General features: G+C 52.9%; 2 protein-coding genes across 5 annotated transcripts in view; one reads left to right on the forward strand and one right to left on the reverse strand.

Annotated features, from left to right (window-relative positions):
- Positions 1–6,579: 6,579 nt before the first annotated feature.
- On the forward strand, positions 6,580–15,236 carry TMEM37 (transmembrane protein 37). 4 transcript variants are annotated; one of them, XM_054678896.2, is made up of 4 exons: positions 6,580–6,689; positions 7,048–7,101; positions 8,100–8,640; positions 13,611–15,236. In XM_054678896.2, the coding sequence occupies exons 3-4, from the start codon at positions 8,620–8,622 to the stop codon at positions 14,166–14,168; spliced, it is 579 nt and encodes a 192-aa protein (XP_054534871.1). In that variant the 5' UTR covers positions 6,580–6,689; positions 7,048–7,101; positions 8,100–8,619; the 3' UTR covers positions 14,169–15,236. The 4 variants fall into 4 exon arrangements, with proteins under 4 accessions (XP_054534871.1, XP_063646431.1, XP_016805079.1 ...); XM_063790361.1 differs by lacking the exon at positions 7,048–7,101; XM_016949590.4 differs by lacking the exons at positions 6,580–6,689; positions 7,048–7,101 and having other exon boundaries at positions 8,153–8,301.
- Positions 15,237–16,556: 1,320 nt separating this feature from the next.
- Positions 16,557–19,526, reverse strand: part of SCTR (secretin receptor) — an 83,876-nt gene continuing 80,906 nt past the window's right edge. Inside the window, exons 12-13 of the mRNA XM_515761.8 lie at positions 18,287–18,328; positions 16,557–16,971 (exon numbers count right to left, since the gene is read on the reverse strand). Of these exons, the coding sequence (XP_515761.3) occupies positions 16,831–16,971; positions 18,287–18,328 (183 nt within the window). The 3' untranslated portion in view covers positions 16,557–16,830. The remainder of the gene's footprint in view (positions 16,972–18,286; positions 18,329–19,526) is intronic.

Genomic DNA, 19,526 nt, shown 5'->3' on the forward strand with positions numbered 1-19,526 from the left:
GTCTCAGCCTGTCTGGTGCTGTACTTAGAGGCTTCCATAGCATAAAGATAATTCTCTACATGACAGAACTTGGACAAAGATATTCATCAGTGTGGTTGGCTGGGGGGGACTCTGAAGCGACCTAGTTGTTCACCACTAAAATGAACAAATAAAATGCGGTGGATGAATAGCAGGGTAATCACAGCAGTGAGAGGCAGTGAACTAGATTAGGAGCTTGCAAACTTTTTTTATCATGAGCCACAACATAGAAATACTTTTTACATTGTAACATGGGATCTATCTATCTGTCTATATCTATCTATCTATCTATCCATCCATCCGTCTTTGAAAAAAATTCATAAAAATATATTTAATTATGTCTGAGGCACTCTGACATTTTCTATTCATTTTTAATAAATGTTAGTTATGGTCCCACCAAATTCGTTTCACTAGTCACTAGTGGGGCCTAGCCTTTCATTTGCAAAGCACTGACTTCAATGTACATGTACATCAACAGAGATGGTCTTAAATCATGCTGTTGGGTAAGAAGAGTAGGAAACAGAGCAAGATTTATAGCACAATGCAACTCAGGAAACAAAATACACACACACACACAAGGATACACACCTGGTTATAGATATATATCAAACACATTAGAGGGCGTGCCACTATAGGGAATGAAAGTGGAGTCTGAGGAAAAACATGAAAAACCAACCCTAGAAGGACCTTGAATGTGAGGATTCTGTCAATATGCCATGATCTGAGAAGAATGGTTAATGGGCTCTGAACCAGAGTCCAGCCAAACAAAAAGATGGGGTGGAGGTGGGTCTCCTGCTGGAAAAGAAGTTTGAGAATCATGTAAATATTCACAAAGTACTTAGGAGCTGGAGAATATTGTATTTAGAATTCTTTAAACGTATCATTAAAATGGGTTCATAAGGATACAATATCTTCTGGTGCAAAGTTGGAAGAGAGAAGGGTCCCCTCGCCATCAGTGTAGGTGAGACCAGCTGAAAGGAAGTGTAGGCTTAGAAGTTTGCAGTCACAGAACAAGGCTGGCCAGTGTACCCACCACGTGCTTCAGAGGAGGGGGCCTGGGACCAGGGACACCTGCCCCCAAGGAAGAGCTCTCTGTTGGGTGGACAGCCCTGCCTCAGTGCTAGCCCCTTCTTGTCCATAGTCCCTGTGACCCAGGAGGCCATGCTTAATGCCACATGACCCTGCCCCCAGCCCTTGGTCACAGCTTTTGGGGACAGCAGTGGGCCCCTAGCTCTGGAGGAACCAGCTCTCAGACTGCTGGGTTATCATTAAACCAAGCAGCCTAGCTCGATTGGGCTACAGAGATTCTCCCTGAGGAATCTGAGCCCAGAAGTGGAGAGATCATTTGCCACAAGGGGTGAGGGCTGTTGTAGAGCAGCCATGAGCTGGAGTCCAGGCAGGAAGCTGCAGTGGGTGGGGAGGTGGGGAAGGCAGATGGTGGTGGGATAGCGAGATGCAGATGTTGCAAGCATGGCTGGGTTATCATCTCACCAGCACAGCAACAGAGCTGGTCTTACAAGCTCAACTCTTACGAGGGCCAGCAGATGACATGGAGGATGGACAGAGCCAGGCGTAAGACTGGTGGGGCCCACAGAGCATAGCCTGTCCATAGGGCAGCACTTCAGGGCTGTGGCCATTGTTCTCATGTGGCCAAGTGATCCTCAGGGTTCCAGATTGTCTCATTTTCAAGAGAAGCCAGGGTTGGGGCTCAGAAAATGATACCCCAAAATGTGGCGCTTTGACTTACTGACCTGAACAAAAAGACTCTGACGGTCTCTCTGATCTTCCCCGGCTCCATCCTTACTCTCCCAAAGAACAGAGTGAAATTGTTCTCTGAAGTTTCCTAATCGGCCTAAAGTCTGGACCCACTGAAGAAGAAAACAATGGCTCCTGGTCCTTTCCCTGAGTTTTCATTAACTGAACTCATATGGCAGGAAGACCGAAGTCTGTCAACACACCTGGGCAGGCTTTTGTCACAAACTATTGTCTGCTCTGCAGGCTCAACAGACTCTGTTCCAGGCCATTGTGTGTTCTTCAAGACCACTGAATTCCCCTAAAGATCACTTAGCACCCCTCTGAAATCATTCATACTTCTCCATCTCCCACTCCCCTAGAAAGAAGTGTACAGAACCATCTGTACCCCATCGTGTGGTGGGGTGACCACTCTGTGATTCACCCCCTTGCATGCTAACACATTTCAGTGCCACAACTCCTTTTGCAAGTTGGCTTTTCAGTAAACCTTCAGAGGGTAAGAGAAGTTTTTCCTTGACCCCTACACCAGAAATCCAGAATTTAGCATAAAATCCTCTACTTTTTTTTTTTTTTTAACTAAAAACACTTCGAGGCCGGGCATGGTGGCTCATGCCTGTAATCCCAACACCTTGGTAGGCTGAGGTCGGACAATTGCTTGAGCCCGGGGGGTTGAGGCTGCAGTGAGCCATGACGATGCCACCGCACCACAGCCTGACCAACAGGGTGAGACCCTGTCTCTTTAAAAAAAAAAAAAAAAAAAAAAGCCACACCCAACACTTTGTGGAAAAAACAATACAGGACTACAGGCTGAGGATGATGGGCAAGTGCTGGCTGAAGGTCTGAAGTCCATCCCCTTACCCTATTCTCCTGGGGAGGCCACCCTGCCCCCAGTGAATTCCCTGAGAGATCCCAGTTTCCCGTATTGCTCCTCCCAGACCCTTTGACCCAGACTGCTTTCCTTGTAAACATCAAATCTAACAACCTAAGTGGTGGGGTGTTTCCTGGGTTTCCCCAGAGCTTAGGCAAAGCCCTGTGTAAACCATTTAACTTCCATAGTCATCAGCCCAGTCATGCCCAGTACTCATGCCCACACTGTTTCTTCTTTGTCCCTCACTGGTCATTCTGTGCTCACCAACCAACTCCTGGTGCCTAACTTTGCTTCTTGGGCACTTTGATCCCAGCAGGGGTACCCTGATGAGGAAAGAACGCAGATCCACTCTGGGGAAGAGATGATCTGGCAGTCCGTGCTGTACAATAACTCTGGGTGCATTTGTTTATTGTCTCCAAGAGACTGAGTGTCCCAGAGTATGCTGATAAGTCCAATGTCCAAGTCTGCGAAGAAAAAGTTGATAGAAGTCTCTCCCATGGGGGTTCGATGTGTGCCTGGAATCTGTGGGGTCCTGATGCCTCCATCTGTCTCGAGGGAGGACTTGACTTTGGAAAGGGAGCCCCTACAGAAAGGCCACCCTCAGAGGTCCCATCTACACCATTCTCCACCTCTCTGGTACCACCTCTAAATACAGAAACACCTTCAAAAAACTCACGTGGGTTAAGTTTCCCATATACAGACACGTTTAGAAGAAAGTTTCCCATATATAGACATATTTAGGAAAGATACCAGTTCCTCCTTGTTTCACTCATCGCTTCAAGCACAGCCAGCCCACCCCTGCATTCCCCCTTAGATGCTGGGTGTCCCCGATGGGGCTGCTGACAGGCCCTTTCTTCAGTTGCAGGGTGAACATCATACCTGTGACCCTTCCTCACCCAAGGGGAAGGCAAGGAGGAAAGACTCAGGGCAGGGCGGGGAAACTCTTTGGCTCCCAGCCGGCTCACACTAAAATGCGGTAAACAAGGTCTGTGTTGCAATCGGGCGCCTGAGAGGAGGTCAAGGAGGTTGAATGCTGGGCTGGGGCTCAAGGCAGAGCAGGGCAGGGCGCGGGGAGCCCTAGCTGGAGGGAAAGGAACCAGCCTGGAAAGGTCTGGAATCAGGAAAACCATGGGGTGGGGGCTGGGAGAAGAGGAAGACCTGGTTGGTAAAGGCGGGGCAGCGGGAGGAGAGGAGAGGGAAGAGGCCATGGGCCACAGACAAGGCAAGACCTGGAGAGGTCAGAAGTACAAGGCACGGGCGGCAGGGAGGGTGGGTCATCCTGGCACCATGCAGCTTTAAAGCTACCCAGTGAGCTTCAAGGGGCTGCTCCTTGCCAACTCCCTGCTATTACCTCTGGGTGTTTGGAGTGTGTCTGCCCCACCTCGTCCCTCCCACCTTCCAACTCCTCAAAAGAGAAACTTCCAGCACTGGGAACTACCCCCAAGACTAAATCTCCGCACAGGGGAGTCGCCTCTCAGATCTAAGTTTCCCTGGGAGCAGGGACCGCGCAAACTTAGAGCCCCCTGGAAACTGGATGGTAAAGATCATGAGTTATTTGGACTTATGCATATGCCAGCCGGGATGGTGCACCTGACACCTTATGCACATTTATTGCTTCATGGGATCCTCTCAACACCAGGAGGGAGATGCTTCCCATTTGACAGAAAAGTGAGGAGCACAGAGGGGAAGTATTTGCTCAGAATGCATTAGAAGCCTGGTTCTTCTGTAAGCAAACCTTATTGACCAACCTGTATTTAGGGACTGGGCATGGAGTGGTGAAAGAGGGAAAAAGTCCCAGCCCTCATGGAGCCCATGATATTTTAGAGAGGGAAAGGGACAATCCAGGAAATAGACAAATAGCCACTTTCAGCTAGTGATCAAGAATTTACAAAGGTAAAAGAGTGGCAAGTGGGCGGTGGGGTGTTACTCTGGCTTGGAAAGTCAGGAGATGCCCCTGAAAAGGCCCTGCAGACACCCAGGGGAAGGTCTTGGCAAGAAGGTCGGGGGCTGGGGGGCCAGGAACCAAAGCTTCCTGAGCCTTGGAAAAGAGGGATGGGAAGATGCTTGAAGGGACAGAGGAAGTGAGAGTGAAGGCTGTTCCACAGGCATCCAGGCTAGAGAGGAGGGGATCTGGGGTGGGCTGAAGCCGGGCAGGCACTGGAGGGGCAGAGAGGAGAGGATGGAGTATATGGAGGGCGTGAGGGCAAAGAGAGCAGGAGGATGTGGAGCCTGAACTACCGAGGCCTGGGAGAGAGCAGAAATGGAGAGGTAGGTTTGGACTCTAAAACTCAAGCACTTTACCATTGACAGGGACTTTGTCTTTTTCTTCTTTGTCCCTCATTGGTCAGGACAGTTGTGACTACATAGTAGGTATTCAATCACTTCATTCATTTAGTCAATGAATATTTATTGAGAACCTACTACATGCCTGGCTCTGTCGTAGGCACCAGGGATACACTGGTGAACAGGACAATGTCCTTGGCCTCTTGGAGCTTACATTAAAAGGGGGAGAGAGGACAAGTAAATATGTGTATGTGGGCAGAAGAGAAAAGAGAATGGGGGGGCTGTTTTAGATGTGGGGGTCGTCGTAGGCCTCTCTGATAAGGTGACATCTGAGCCCAGACTTTAAAGAAGTGAGCTGGTGAGTCTTAAATGGGAGTATCTGGAGGAAGAACATTTCAGGCAGAAGCAGCAGCAAGTACAAAGGCCCCGAGATGAAAGAGTGTTTGTTGACTGAACAACAGATCTAGTGCTTGTTGACTGAATGATCAGGAATTGTGTCCCTACCAATACACTTGAAACTCTCTAAGGAACATGCCTGGATCTTCCTCATCAGACAAGAGTGGTCAGAGGGGTGGGAAGGAGCCACTTCCTGCCTTTCTTTAAGCCATTCCTCTTTCCCCAGCCCTGGCCAGGCCTAGAAGCAGGGGTCAGGGAGGGTCAGGTGCCGAGTCTGTCACAATCTGGAGAAAGGGCAGAGAAAGTCAAAGAATAGGCAGGCTCCATGCTGTCCCACAGCCCAGTACTCACACCCATGCTGTTTCTGCTTTTAACACCTGGGGTCCACCCGGTAATCCAACCCCCACCTCTGCCCCTGCCATGTCCCCCCTCACACTAAAACTCCCTACTTCTCTGGACATTCTTCTCCTGGTGCGGTATTTTTCTCTGCAGGGTTTAAGGGAAAGCTTCTTCACCCTCTGAAGTTTCAATGAAAAATAAACTCACAAAAGGCACATTAAATGGAGAAAAGGTATATACATTAATTCAAGGTGTACACCCCGGGAGAATCACGGAGTATGCCCACCCCTCAGCAGTGCTCAGAAGCTTCTATACTATCCTGGCAGAACAGGTGATGGGAGAGGAGAGAAGAGGAATTCTGTAGAGGGGCTAGCCGAATGGATCAGGGAATAGAGATTAACTTGCCGGGTGTGGTCACATTCTCAGTCCTACAGGGAGGAGAAGAAACACAATTGTTCCTTTTGCTGGGTCTGGATGTTAGGCAGATAAAGGAACTTCAGTTTCATCCTGTGTTTTGGGAGAGACGGTGAGGGGAGGGAAGGTCAGAGAGACCTTGAGGCTTTTTCAGTTGTGTATGTCAAAGCGCCATGCTTTGGGACTTCTGACCCCAATACCTCTGGCTATCTCACCAGGATTTGAGAGGGCTGTGGATGCTGCCACTCCCCGCACCACCCCAACCCCCTAAGCCAGGGAGGTACCAGGAGACTCCAGGTCTTAGAGTCTCAGCTCAGATTCCACCCAGATTCTGGCCATATTCCCAGTCCTCATGTGAGCATAAGATGATCAGAACTGGATAGTCACTTCCTCCTTATTATTCTTAAGTCATTTCTGCTTCTCCAACTATCTTGCTGACAAGACATGTTGCTCTAAATTCTACTGATTCAAGACTTTTCTATTCTTACCAACAAAGCATAACAGGCTGTGAGAAACATGCCTGACCACACACGAAACTGGAGAAGGCAAACAGTGGGTGCAGATGACCCGACCTGACTGTTCTTCTGATTTTAATTCCAGGCACTTCCCTCTTGGCCAGGTGAGATGCTGTGATCCAGAAGGTCTCTCCCACAGGGCATTCTTAGGGCTCAGTGAAAGGATACCCCCGCAACAGGACAGGTCTTCCTTTCCCATGTGGGCTCTTTATCCAGAACCCAGAGCTGCAGAGAGTCTGGCTTCTGGGACCCTTGACTGGGGAGAAAGCAGGTGGGGGCCACGGAGGGAAGGCTCCAGAGCAGAGAAGCACCAGGCTGGCTGAGCCTGGGCAGCTGCCCTTTGCCTTAGCTCAGTGGTTCTCAAAGCCTGGCCCCCAGGCCAGCAGCACCAACATCACTTGAGGCCACTCAGCCAGAAACTCTGCAGTGGGGCCTCGCAATCTGTTTTAACAAACCTTCCAGGTGACTCTGGTGCAGAATGGTGGCAAGAACTCAAACCTGGACTAGGCCTGCTGGGTAAGTGGAGTCCCAGCTCTTCAGTGGACTCAATGTGGGTGGCCTGGGCCAAGCCCTCCTGTGCCTAGGCCATTTCTCCGTTTGTCAAGCCCCAGGACTGGGGTAAAGGATTTGACAAGGTCTGTTGGGCAGGGATGGAATCAGATGAATATCTAAGTGGAAGATATACAGACAATTGTAACTACCCCTCTTTCTCACATGGCTCTAAAGGGGAAAACAGATGAGTGCAGTTGCTTTGTCTTTGGGTAAAGTCACCAGGAGCTGCCTGCCTGAGTGAACGAGACAATTTAATGTATGCCATTTAGTGAGGGGCCTTGTTTTACCACCACATTTGAGGATGGGCGGAGGGAAGCCTTTCTGTTGGAATTTGTGGCCCTTGGACACTCCTCCCACCTCCACCCTTTTTGGCGGTAAAAGCTTTTAGGTGCTGCCTCTTTAAGAACTCAGATCTGGCCGGATGCGGTGGCTCATGCCTGTAATCCTAGCACTTTGGAAGGCCGAGATCGGTGGATCACCTGAGGTCAGGAGTTCGAGACCAGCCTGACCAACATGGTGAAACCCCCGTCTCTACTAAAAAATACAAATTAGCAGGGCTTGATGGGGCGCGCTTGTAATCCCAGCTACTCGGGAGGCTGAGGCAGGAGAACCGCTTGAACGGGTTTGAACCCAGGAGGCGAAGGTTGCAGTGAGCCGTGATCGCGTCATTGCACTCCAGCCTGGGCGACAAGCGCTAGACAACGTCCAAAAAAAAAAAAAAAAAGGAAAGAAAAAAAAAAGAGAGACCTCAGTTCCCATCGAGGTGGAGAAAAAATAACCACATTTGTTTGGCATATTTGCATTTTTAATAGTCCCTGGGGAGTTCAGGAGGAAACAGGGTTTTACATCCCCTTTTAGGGACGCAAGTAGGATTGCCCCAAAAGGTTCCACTCCGTTCACACTTAGCGAGGGCCCGGCAAGAGCCCCACCTTTCACATTCATTGTTTCCCTTACTAACCGAGGCTCCGAGACGCTAAACAAGCAGCCCAAGGTCACACCGCAGAGTGAGGGCAGCAGAGCCTCTGCGCGTGCCTCCTCCCTTCGGACCCTGCCGCGTTCCCAGAGGCTGGACTCAGCAAGCTGGAACAGGAATCGAACCCTCAGGCCCTCGTCGCCGTCCCAGCCCTCGAGGAATCTGCGCCCCAGGCGAAGCTGTCCACGGAGGTTCGGGAGCGTCGGAGTGACTTCCCGATCCTTTCCCCTGGGACCCAAGGGATCCCTCCCCCCAAGTGCCGGGTCCTCCCCGCGGCTCCCCAGGGGCTCCTCCGGCCGCCCTTGCTGACTCAGCGTAATCCGAGCCGCGGAGGGCGGCGGGGTTGGCGGAGCCCGCCCGGGGTTAATTGCCGAGATTTGAACGCCCCCTCCCGCCCCGCCCGCCTCCAGCAGCCGCCCCGCCCCCGCGGAGAGGTCCCGGGCTGGCGCCAGCGGCCACAGCCGAGCAGCTGGAGCGATCGGGGCTGCAGCGCGGCCGCTGGGCGCAGCATGACTGCCGTCGGCTTGCAGGTAGCCGGCGCCTGGAGGGGCGCTGACCCGGGGTGCTGCCCCGCCGTGGGAGGTTGGGGGTGGGAGGACGGGGGGAGGGGCGTACCCACCGCGTGCTCCAGCGTCGGGCTGGGGGTGCGAGCGCCCCCCGTGCCCGCCCCCTGTTGCAAACCTGGGTCCGGAGGAGGCTGGGCAGGGAGCAACCTCGGGGGGCCTGCCTGCCTCACATAGCTGCTCCCGGGGCGCGGACTCCGGCTGCTTCTGCTCGCGGCCTTGCAAGCACCCGAAGCTCCCAAACTTCATTTGGAAAGATTTTTCTTCTGTTTGGTGTCACCAGTGACTTACTGGTCAGTTTACCATAAGGGTCCCCCTTTGTGAGAAATGAGGCGCGTCTGGGGTGGAGGGACAGAATCGACTTGCAAAGTGAGGCTTATGTAACAGAGGATGCGTCTCTTGGGAAGTTAGACCTTTCTGGGGGTGGAGGTTAGGAAGACCGTCTCCCTCCCGAAAGCTGCGTTTGGGGTGCTGGGCTGGCGGTGGACTTGCTGAGGCGCGCGGACACCTCAGGGAAAGGCTCTGGCGAGGGAAGAAGCCCGTGTCTCCGAAGATTTGGCTTCTCCTTAGCGTAGTGCAAGATGTTTATGTTGGCTAAGAACCTACACATTCCTACCCGCTCCCTCGGGCCTGCTGCTCCCCAAAGGGAAGTCCGTGGGTGGCGGTACCGCTGCCCAGCGGGCGAACTTCCTTTCCGCGCAACTCGCCCGCTGCAGAGTCTATCCGCTGGACTGTCTCCAGGATTAGAGAGGCCCGTTGACTTCGTGTACAAACGCTCAGCCACAACACTGACCTAGTAGACACCGTTCTGCCCATTTTATAGATGAGGTAACCGAGACTCAGAAGTAAGGTGCCCTCCGTGGCTGGCCAAGGAACAGAATCAAGATTCAAACCCAGGGCTTTCTGGCTCCAAATCCCACTGGCTCCTCCTGCCTTTACCTAACGGGAGAAACCCCACCCACAGGACACCCCCAAAACCTCTATAGCCAGGACCTAGGCACCTGGGCGAAGCCGGGCGTGGGGCGCAGGGAATTCCTCCCCTTTGTTCTGGGGGATGTCTGGAATCCCGGCCAGGCAGCATGGTGGGACAGACCAGGTGCGGTCCCTCCCCTCTAGGAGCTTACAGCCCATGTAGGGAGAGAGACTTGGAAACAGGGCATGGGGGAGCGAATGTTAAATTAAGAGGTGCAAAAGTTGCCAGACGGGGAAGAGGAGGAAGCCTGGTAGCAAGGTGAGAGCTCAGCTGGGGAGGCCACAGGCTCCAGGTGAAGGGCGGGTGCTCCGGCCGCTTCGGGATGATAACTCTTCATCCCCACAACCATGACTTGCCAGGGGGCAAACACAGGTAGGAAGCAAGTTCTGGGTCATGCAGGCAGCGGTGGGCCAGGCTGCGGCTGAGAGGAGCGGAGGCAGGCCGGCTCATCAGGAGGCTGTGAACTTCCAGGATGTTGACGATGGTGATGGCCTCACCTGGGTAGGGGCAGAGTGGGTGATGAGGGGGAGCAAATATGGGAGACATGTTGGGGATGTGCGGAATGAGTTGGGAGGAGCTTAATTTGTCTACCTGGGGGTGCTTTGGTTAAGGGGAACACATGAGGCCCTGGGTTATAGGAGGAAGACCATGACATTGGACTCAGTAGCCCAGTAGTGTCAAGTGACCCTATTCTATAGGTCACTAGAAATCATGCAAGGTTACAGATGAAAAAGGAAAATGCTTACATTTTTAGCAGAGCAGTTAAGCCCCAGAGAGATTTAAGTGATTGCCTAAAAGTACCCTGCAGGGCTCCTCTAGGTCAGGGGCAGGACTTGACCTCCCCCCTCCCTTCTTTTCCACTGCACACCTGTCCAGCTGCCCTCCAGTAGCCATTTCAGGCCCTGCATCACTGAAAGCTGGCGGAGGTGCCGGGTGGTTAGGAATGAAGACTCTATATGTGTTATTATTGTTATTAATATTAATAGCTACCATGAGTTGGGAGCGGCCCGTGTACCATGCATCTTTATATACAGGATCTCATTTGATTCCTGGGAGTTTCAGTGGTGGCCAGAGAGTTTAAATGAAGCCCTACTTTGGGGCAGGAGCGGGAGGAAACTAGATGAGGTCAGCTGTCTCCACTTTCTGATCCTGACGTGACATCTAAGGGCCTGGAGATTAAAGTCCAGTCTGCCTAGGACAGGTAGGGCTGGAGAAGGGACAGGACGTGCCTGTTTTCCAGCCAGCATGCTGTCTCGGGTTAAAAGGTTTCTGGGTCCTGTGATTTGTTCTCTGCCTGTGGTGCTCCTCCTTTTTAGGACCATTTATCATTCTCTAGGGACCTTGTAACCTTGCCAGGTGCCTTCATGGCTACAACTTTCCTGCAAGTGTCATTAACTTCATTTTCTAGATGAGGAAACAAGGGCTCAGGAAGTTAAGAAACTGCCCAAGGACAAACACCTCTAATGGTTTGTGGAGTAGACACAGGTTTTCAAAGTTTCCTTTGGTTTCTTTCTTACCGGTAGATTTTTTTTTTTTTTTTTTTTTTTGGTAATAAAATGCAATACAGACTCCTGGACCCCCAATGTCCCAAGCAGGTACAGGGCTCAGTTGAAGTGAGGAAGGGGATGCAGAGCCAGCCTGCTCAGCTTCCCTGCCCACCCGGCTTCAGCACTGGAAGCCCCACCAGGAGCAAGGGGACACAGTTTGAGAACCACAGCCCATACTCTTAGCTCCATGTTTTTGACCGCACCCAGGCTGCCTTCATCTCAGCTAGGACCCAGGCTGGTCCCAGCTCTGGCATGGCCCTTGAGGCATCCCTCTGCACGCACCTTTTCCTCACCAAGAGGGCATGGGGCACAGGGAATTCCTCCCCTTTGTTCTGGGACATGTCTGGAATCCTGGCCAGGCAGCGTGCTGGGACAGACCAAGTGCGGTCCCTCCCGTCCAGGAGCTTACAGCCCATGTAGGGAGGGCTGTAAGGGCTCAGTACTGAGCCCCTAGCACAAAGGCCCTGGCCTTAGAAGGCCCTAGTCAGTATTTATTCACTGAACGGATTCCACCTCCTGCGTATCATACAATTGTCTGGGCAGCCGTAACAAGCTTCATTGTGCTTTAGGTGAGTGATCTCAGGCAAGTTACCTGCGCTCTGCATAGTTTCCTTCTCTGTACACCCACCATGGAGCTTCCTACTTTATCAACCTCATAGGTTTAAGAATAAAATAGGATCCTACTTAAGGCAGAGGTGCTGAAAGCAAACTGCATCCTTATTCCTGTATCACTGGGGTTGAAATTAGCGGTAGCTCCTGTGTCTGGGGCATGTGAGCAGATACTCTTGCTGGGCTCTTTGACCACAGGAGTCTCCCAGAAGCAGGGCTTTATTTTATGTCTCACACAGAGAGGAGTGGCCCAGACCTGCCTCAGGAAGCCTCCATTTGCTCATGGCATAGGACACACCCCATATTCCTCACTGCTCCATTCTCCTGGGTCCTAGCAGTGACCGTCATGCGTGCCTGTTTTGCATACCTCCCAAACCGAGGTGTAACCTGGGCAGCTTCTAGACACACTGCAAAGCAGGTCATTTAATGTATGACTGTGCAGGAGACTCAGTTTAAAGGAGCTTCAGACGGAAGTGACAGTGGTTGCAAATGACCTTTGACTTATCTCACAGCTCTCCCTTGAGCACCCACTGAATGCCCAGGTATTGGGCACACAGCAGTGCCTAAACACAGAATGTGGTGGTGTAGGGGTAGGGGGCGGCCTTCCCAGAGCACACAGTGTTGGAATGAGACAGAAATAATATGTAACTACAAACTGTCCTCAGAATGGTGAAGAATTTGAACAGGTGCCTGACACAGAATACCAGGAGGGGCCTGACTCTGGGTTGAGTGGGCAGGAAAGCACTCTCTGTGGAGGAGACTTTAAGCTGAGACATGAAGAATGGAGAAGAGGTGTTGTCCTGGAGGGGTGGCAGGAGCTGCAGAAGAGCCACTACAGGCTTAAGGGCCAGTCATCTGAGGAAAGAAAGTTCTAGACATGGGGAGAGGGGAGTGTGCTGGGAGCTGAGGTTGGGTGGGGAGGCGGAGCGGATTGTGAGAGGCTTGTGGGCTGTGTAAAGAGTTCCTGGAGTCTTTCTTTTGCTTCCTGGGTCAGGGCTTGGGTGCAGTGCCCGGGTGGTGTCCTTGAACTGTGAGATGAGACACCTCACTGGACACCTAGCCTGGCTTGCCAGGAGACCGGGGTGGGGGCCCCTCCTTCCAGGGCTGAACCGGAAGTGGAGGAGAGCTGCAATGGCCTTCCCATGCCCAGAAACTGCAGGAGCAGACAATGGGGTTGGCAAGCTCTGGGTAGGGTACGGGCCGCACAGGTCTGAGGGCAAGATGCAAACGTCACTTTCAGTACCAAGAAAAACGAGGCAATAATCTAGAGTCCTGGGCTGAACGTGGACAGCTCCCGAATCATCAGGTGGGTGGGGATTAGGACAAAATTGTGTATCCTGGGGAGATGGAGGGAAACAGAACCGTGTATTGGTGTGCTAATGTCTCAGTGCTTGGTACAACCCTGGCAACTCTGCCAGGCCGTATTCTTGTTTTATGTACAAAGAAACCGAGGCAGGCTGCATGCTCAAGGTCATGGGATGCAGGCACGACAGGTTTTCTGAACTCAGAACTGACTCAGATTTGCCAGTTGGTTTGGACTTCTCACCCACTCTGAAGATCACAAAAGAAAGAAAGGTCAGGGAACTCTTAGTGCCTGGTGAATACTGGATGGTAAATGCTCACAGGTCTGGAAGGGAGGAAGGGTTCCCCCCAAACGGTGGGTCTGGTCTGTTCCGGGCTTCACAGGAGACCAAGCAGAGAATAAGACAGTGCGGAGCAGGATGGAGGGCTCAGGGGTCTTCCCTGCAGAGGTACTGGGGGCGTGGCAGGGCTGTGGCTGACAGGGTGCTTCCTACGGTTTTTTCCAGGCCCAGAGGCCTTTGGGCCAAAGGCAGCCCCGCCGGTCCTTCTTTGAATCCTTCATCCGGACCCTCATCATCACGTGTGTGGCCCTGGCTGTGGTCCTGTCCTCGGTCTCCATTTGTGATGGGCACTGGCTCCTGGCTGAGGACCGCCTCTTCGGGCTCTGGCACTTCTGCACCACCACCAACCAGAGTGTGCCGATCTGCTTCAGAGACCTGGGCCAGGCCCATGTGCCCGGGCTGGCCATGGGCATGGGCCTGGTGCGCAGCGTGGGCGCCTTGGCCGTGGTGGCCGCCATTTTTGGCCTGGAGTTCCTCATGGTGTCCCAGTTGTGCGAGGACAAACACTCACAGTGCAAGTGGGTCATGGGTTCCATCCTCCTCCTGGTCTCTTTCGTCCTCTCCTCCGGCGGGCTCCTGGGTTTTGTGATCCTCCTCAGGAACCAAGTCACACTCATCGGCTTCACCCTAATGTTTTGGTGCGAATTCACTGCCTCCTTCCTCCTCTTCCTGAACGCCATCAGCGGCCTTCACATCAACAGCATCACCCATCCCTGGGAATGACCATGGAAATTTTAGGCCCCCTCCAGGGACATCAGATTCTACAAGAAAATATGGTCGAAATGGGACTTTTCCAGCATGTGGCCTCTGGTGGGGCTGGGTTAGACAAGGGCCTTGAAACGGCTGCCTGTTTGCCAATAACTTGTGGGCGGTCAGCCAGAAATGGCCGGGGGGCCTCTGCACCTGGTCTGCAGGGCCAGAGGCCAGGAGGGTGCCTCAGTGCCACCAGCTGCACAGGCTTAGCCAGATGTTGATTTTAGAGGAAGAAAAAAACATTTTAAAACTCCTTCTTGAATTTTCTTCCCTGGACTGGAATACAGTTGGAAGCACAGGGGTAACTGGTACCTGAGCTAGCTGCACAGCCAAGGATAGTTCATGCCTGTTTCATTGACACGTGCTGGGATAGGGGCTGCAGAATCCCTGGGGCTCCCAGGGTTGTTAAGAATGGATCATTCTTCCAGCTAAGGGTCCAATCAGTGCCTAGGACTTTCTTTCACCAGCTCAAAGGGCCTTCATATGTATGTCCCTGGCTTCAGCTTTGGTCATGCCAAAGAGGCAGAGTTCAGGATTCCCTCAGAATGCCCTGCACACAGTAGGTTTTCAAACCATTTGACTCGGTTTGCCTCCCTGCCCGTTGTTTGAACCTTACAAACCCTGGATAACCCCATCTTCTAGCAGCTGGCTGTCCCCTCTGGGAGCTCTGCCTATCCGAACCCTACCTTAAGGTGGGTTTCCTTCCGAGAAGAGTTCTTGAGCAAGCCCTCCCAGGAAGGCCCACCTGACTGCTAATACACAGCCCTCCCCAAGGCCCGTGTGTGCATGTGTCTGTCTTTTGTGAGGGTTAGACAGCCTTAGGGCACCATTTTTAATCCCAGAACACATTTCAAAGAGCACGTATCTAGACCTGCTGGACTCTGCAGGGGGTGAGGGGGAACAGCGAGAGCTTGGGTAATGATTAACACCCATGCTGGGGATGCATGGAGGTGAAGGGGGCCAGGAACCAGTGGAGATTTCCATCCTTGCCAGCACGTCTGTACTTCTGTTCATTAAAGTGCTCCCTTTCTAGTCCTTTTTCTGCCCAGAAGTAGGTGATGTTATTGCCCTCAGCCCATTTCATTCTACACTGATTCCTTCCTGTTCCCTCACCTGTTGAATTCTGGCTCCCAGCAATTGCATGGGTTTTTGGTCTCTGCCCTGGTCTTGTCACTGCTGCAGGTTCCTTTCCTGGTCTGGGCTGAGTGCCTATACCTACCTCTATTGTGATGTTTTAAATTTTTTATTCCAGGATGCATGGAGTCATGAAGCAGTCTGCTTTGTAGGATATAAGGCAATGGGCTTTAAGGTTGAACCACCAAGGTGCCCAGAGTCCATGGAGATCATCCCGGAAAGGTTTCCATGAACTGCTCAGTTTTACAGAGTACGGAGCTCATCAACCACACAGGCGGCATCTTAGCCTGGGAAATGGGAACCTGGAGCAATCTACAAGTTGCAAAGGGGATGTGTAACCCCCTTGTTTCTTCACGGGGAGGGGATGTATGGAGGTGGGGAGTCAGGGCCCAGAGAGGGATGCACTTGTCCAGGGTCACCCAAAGCCGGGAGTAGAGCTGACCCACCCACCAGCAGGATGCCTTTTCCTTGACACGGAGGGGAGTTTCTCTACTTCCCTCCAGAACGCTACCCCCTGAGCACTAGTAGGTTTGGTTTTGCAGAAGCGTTCAAAAATGGAGTCCTTTTTCATCCTCACATGGGGGCAGGGAGTGCAGATATTCAAAGGAACCAAGAACGAGAGTTGAGGGTGAGACTGAAGTCCCCAGGAGCTTAGAGGGGCAGCAGATGGCCCCTGTCCTTCCCTGCCTGGGAGCAGGGAGAGCACAGACACAGCCTTGGAGCATGGGCATTTGAAGTCAAAGGCCCTGGACTGAACTTCCGCCACCTCTTTGCTTAGTAGCTTGGGCAAGTCACAGGGCTTTGGTGGACCTGTCTTCTATGAAATGGGATCATGCCCCATTTCCTGCTGTGTCTGCCTCAGGCTGAGGACATCTGTGTGGAAGAGCAGGAAAAATAGGGGTGTGCCCCTCACACCCTGTTGGGGATAGTAAAAGGGATTGGGGGCCCTGGGGCTTCCCTGGCCTCCATGGTGACTTTATCATATTATTTTAGCTGTTGTCCTGAAGGTTTGGGTGAGAGCTGCTAACCAGGTGAGTTACAGTAGGAGACAGACAGCATCCGCCAAGGGCAAACATTTCATGTTGGCTGGGCCTTCTAGTCTGGTCCCTGAGTAACTGAGCTGGGGGACCAGGGAGGAGCCCGCCTCCTGCGGGAAGGCATTGGGAGCAGGCAAGAGCATACAGCCTCACCTTGTGTCAAGGCAAAAGGACGGACAAATATAGATTGAATCTCATCCCAGGCACCATTTATTTCCCTGTCCCTTTCTGGGACCCCTGAACTTCTCTTCCCAGAAGAGCAAACAAACCAAATTCCAGGCCCTTGTCCTGCCCCACAGTGCCCCACATCCCTTCGGAAGAGTCCAAGGCCTGGGGAGGGGCATCTTCAGCTGAAGGAGGACATAGGGTGTCTGCTGGGAAGACTGGCTGTCCCACAGCAGTGCCCAGCCTTCGCAGGACCTCTCTTGGTCTCTGTCCGTGGGTGACCCTGCTCCAGCCTCTCAGATGATGCTGGTCCTGCAGGTGCCCTGGCTCTGCTCCAAGTGGCTGGCCTTGGTGCTGTTGCTGAAGGAGGCCACGGGGTGCAGTGGGAACTCACGGAGGTGCCATTGCTGCCACTTCTTCTGAACCTCCAGCTGCACCTGCCCGGGAGACCAGCCATCAGCCCAGGAGGAGAGGACAGTTCTGTGCCTGGAGCCCTGCTCACTCCCGCAGTGACTCCACGCAGGCCCTGCCACTCCTGCCCAGCTGCCCTGTCCCCTAGCCTGCAGGCCACGCAGATTGACTGTTTCCAGCCCCAATGTCCAGTAGCTACTGAGGGTCCCCTCTCTCCTGGGCACGTGCACCTGCAATCTCATTACATCGTGTCTTAAAGAAAGGACCTGTGCACCTTGGGACAAGTGTGTGCCCTTGACATTACAAGAGCAGTGGTGGGGAAAGCTAGCTCCCTGGCCCCCAGGCTGAGAGGAAAAGAATCCCGGATTAAGCCAGAGGCTGAGTTATCTGGAGGTCTGGGGCACTGACAGGGGCTACTGGGCAGAGGGCCAGCTTAGAGGAGGGTGTGGTCTGAAGGTGTGGGTAGGGCAAGACCTGACTCCACTCAGTGATGGGTCCCCAGTGATTTTAAGTGATTTAAGATGGGTCCCCACTTATTCCCATGAAGCCACCCAAGCTCAGAACTGATCTGGGAACTAGGGAGTTTCTCTTTGTAAATTTCCTTCACAATTCCCAGCTGCAGCAGCTGAACCTTTGAAGCTAGGCTTGATATTTGATTTTTGGGAAACATCAAAGATCACTCCCATACAAGTGCAACAAACCAGATAGATGGTCAGTAGTCACAGAAAGCCTTAGCTCATGTTAACCACATAGCTCTGTATGCCCAGAGCCTGGGGTCCTGACCCAAATGCTCCGTGTGAGGCTCGAGTCCTCAAAGTGAGTGTGCAGTCTCCCAAGGAGTCAGTGCTCATCTGGAGGTCCCTAAGGATTGAGCTGCAGACAGTTCTGAGTCACCCATTTTACATATGGGCAGACTGAGGCCCAGAACAGGGCAGTGACTGAGACCGCCCATTAAGCAAGCAGCATGGCAGTCAGGAACCTGGGTTCTGCCCAACTTTCCTCCTGCATTTGCTGAACAGATCAACATCGGCACCAGGAGTGCTTGTTAAAAAACACTTTCTCAGACCCCAGTCCAGACCTACAGAATTTATTTCTGTGGAATGAGAAACTAGGAACAGGGTCCAGCCATGGTTTTAACAAGCCTTCCAGGTGATTCTGTTGCTCCCATTAAGCAAATCCAGACTCCTAAAAGAACTGGCCAAGCCACCTGCCACCAGACCCAGGACTCCCTCTGACCCTTTCCATCCCCCTTCCTACCACGCCTCCCAGGTAGCTCCTTCTGACCCGGAAACCAATGGCTAGGAGCTCTGCTGGGTACCTGGGTGACCCAAGACTACTCACCTCCCCGTTGAGGAAGCAGTAGAGGACGGCCACCACCAGTCCCTGCCAGAAGAAGAGAGGTAGCAGGGTTAGCACAGGTGCTCAGCATGCGGCTTGAACCAGCTGGCCAGCTGCACCCTCCCCAGGTCTCTTAATCACCAGCTACAGGCTCATTTCCCCACCTCTCTTGCCTCACTGGGAATTAGGCTACCTCTTGCGGGCTGCCCACGGTGGCCCTGGCTGTGCTGGCTCATCCAGCATAAACTGTGAACTCCTTGCAGCCAAGGGTAGGCTCCCTTTTGAACACATATGGTGTCAGGGACAGGTCAGTAGGGGCTGCTAACCCAGCCAGCCGGGATCAGGAAGCTCACCTGGGAGCCACAGGGATGGGTGGCACCTGAAGTCCACCCACTCTGCCAGGAGGAGTGCAGGCTGCCCAGGGTGAGACCCTGGGCCCTGTGTGGTCTTATTTCAAGATAAGCTGGAAATCTGAATATGTTTAAATGTAGATAACTGATTCAAATTGAAAAACAAATGTGTAGGCAGAACAAACTATGTACAGGTCCCGGCCAGCCAGTGGTGAGCAGGGTTGGAGCTCCCTGCTTAATGGACAGGTGGGTGCACCTCCATGCTCAGTTTTCTGTTCCCTGGTGTGGCAAGGTCTGTGCCTGTAAGACCCTCCCTCCCTGGTATTTGGAGCTCCTGATTTCCTGATGGTGCCCCCAGGATCCTGGTGTGGAGCTCTGTCAGGGGAGGGACTCCAGGCTGGGGCGCCTGCTTGGAGCCTAACAGGCCTCCAGATCAGCAGGAAGCAGTGTCTCTGCGGCACATTTGCCCTGCTCCTCTCCTTTCTCAGGGACCCACCTCAGGCCACCCTTCTCTCCCTTACGGGCCTGCCCTCCCCACACAGAGGCCTGACCTCAGATGGCCCAACTCCTCCTCCCTAGTCCCACCCAGGCCTGCCTGTAGCTACTTATGATATTGGAAAGGAACCTCGAAGGGTGATGAATCAGCTCATCGATGGTGGGCTTAACATGTACAACTTCTCAGGGATGTTGGCATTTTAAAAAGAGTTAGTGGCGAAGCTGGAAGGGTTTGCTTTAGAATTTCAGGTATCAATGACTGCTACATAGACTGGGGACTATTTGAGGGGCAGAAACACTCAGGGCATCGGTTTCCAAGTTTTTCTGCACATTAGAATCACCTGGGACCTTTTATCCAGGTCGCACTCCCCAGATCCCAGCAGCTGGGGGCATCAGCA

Source organism: Pan troglodytes, chromosome 13 (assembly GCF_028858775.2).
Source record: "Pan troglodytes isolate AG18354 chromosome 13, NHGRI_mPanTro3-v2.0_pri, whole genome shotgun sequence".
Classification (NCBI taxonomy): domain Eukaryota; kingdom Metazoa; phylum Chordata; class Mammalia; order Primates; family Hominidae; genus Pan; species Pan troglodytes.